This window comes from Monopterus albus, unplaced genomic scaffold, assembly GCF_001952655.1.
Source record: "Monopterus albus unplaced genomic scaffold, M_albus_1.0 scaffold116.1, whole genome shotgun sequence".
Taxonomy (NCBI): Eukaryota; Metazoa; Chordata; class Actinopteri; order Synbranchiformes; family Synbranchidae; genus Monopterus; species Monopterus albus.
This window is the reverse complement of record NW_018127996.1, coordinates 401,579-402,789: the sequence shown is the minus strand read 5'-3', so window position 1 is coordinate 402,789 and position 1,211 is coordinate 401,579. Positions and strand designations below refer to the sequence as shown.

The window sequence follows — 1,211 nt, the reverse complement described above, 5'->3', positions numbered from 1 at the left end:
GGGGTGTGCAATACTATATGTGAATTAAAGACAGGAGTTGCGGGATACATCGACCCCTGCAGGCTAATAGTTGTATAACTACCATTCGTGATGCACCAGATAGGTTAAACAAGACAAAATAAATAAGTAAGTGCATATAATGTATACCCTAAATAGCACAAATAGAATAATAACAATAAAAATAATAATGTTTTTTTTTGACGAGCATAAGTTAACAACTGTAGGTTTGTCAAGACAATTTATAAACTTTGTTTTGCCAGTCATATTATTGAAATGAGGTCAATAACACACACTAAACTGGAAATGGACAGTAAAGTAGGATTAACACGATCGCTCTCCGCGAGAGCGCAAGAGATCACTGTACTGTGTAGTGCAACGTTCAAGGGAAAGTTTGTCTCTTGTCGGCTTCTGTATCTCCAGGAAGTTGCTGCAGAATGGATGGAAGTTAATTCTCTACATTGATTTTGTAACATTACAGTTTTCAAGATTATTTCAAGATGCGTAGAAGAACAGAAGCTCAAACACCAAGCAATGAATTTGGCAAAGCTGATAAAAAGGTAAAGAACCGTTAACGACAGCCATCCGCCAACTAGCATTAGCAGACTGACTACAAAAGCTAACAGGTTCATCTGTCTTCGTTGAAATCAGCGGCTGTATGTCTGCTGCTGACGTTTCCCTGCTTTCATACTGATATTACTGTCCGTAGTTTAACGCAATGCGGGGCGGTTGTGTACATAGAAAAGTTAGTTTCCCTTAAATAAATAGCAATTTTAGCCACCTTTTGCTGATTTATGCTTTTTTCACTTTCAGCCTTATTATAAATTATTTAAACAACGAATTATCCTCTGCTCTTTCATTCTTACAAGCAGTGAAAAATACCTGCCTATTACTTGGAAAAGGGTCAGATCTTATACTAGAACACACTTTTGTTAACCCTGGTGTCCTTAGTTAGCTTTTAACTTTTGGGGTTTGATAATAATCAAGTGTTATTGCAAGGCATGGAATCAGCACTTCTTCTTCTTCTTCTTCTTCTTCTTCTTCTTCTTCTTTCGGCATGGCTAAAATGATAACATAAACATAGCTGGTTAAAAGTTTATATAGACAGTCCTTTGAATTTTTTTAAAATTTATTTGTCAAGCTTTAGTTATCAGTTAACTTCACACAAACTACAGTAAACAAAAAAATTGTCACACCAGTACTTGCTGTGACAA

General features: G+C 35.9%; 1 protein-coding gene across 1 annotated transcript in view; it reads left to right on the top strand.

Annotated features, from left to right (window-relative positions):
* Positions 1-353: 353 nt before the first annotated feature.
* LOC109966637 (uncharacterized) overlaps positions 354-1,211 on the top strand; it is a 22,532-nt gene continuing 21,674 nt past the window's right edge. Inside the window, exon 1 of the mRNA XM_020611609.1 lies at positions 354-557. Within this exon, the coding sequence (XP_020467265.1) occupies positions 498-557 (60 nt within the window). The 5' untranslated portion in view covers positions 354-497. The remainder of the gene's footprint in view (positions 558-1,211) is intronic.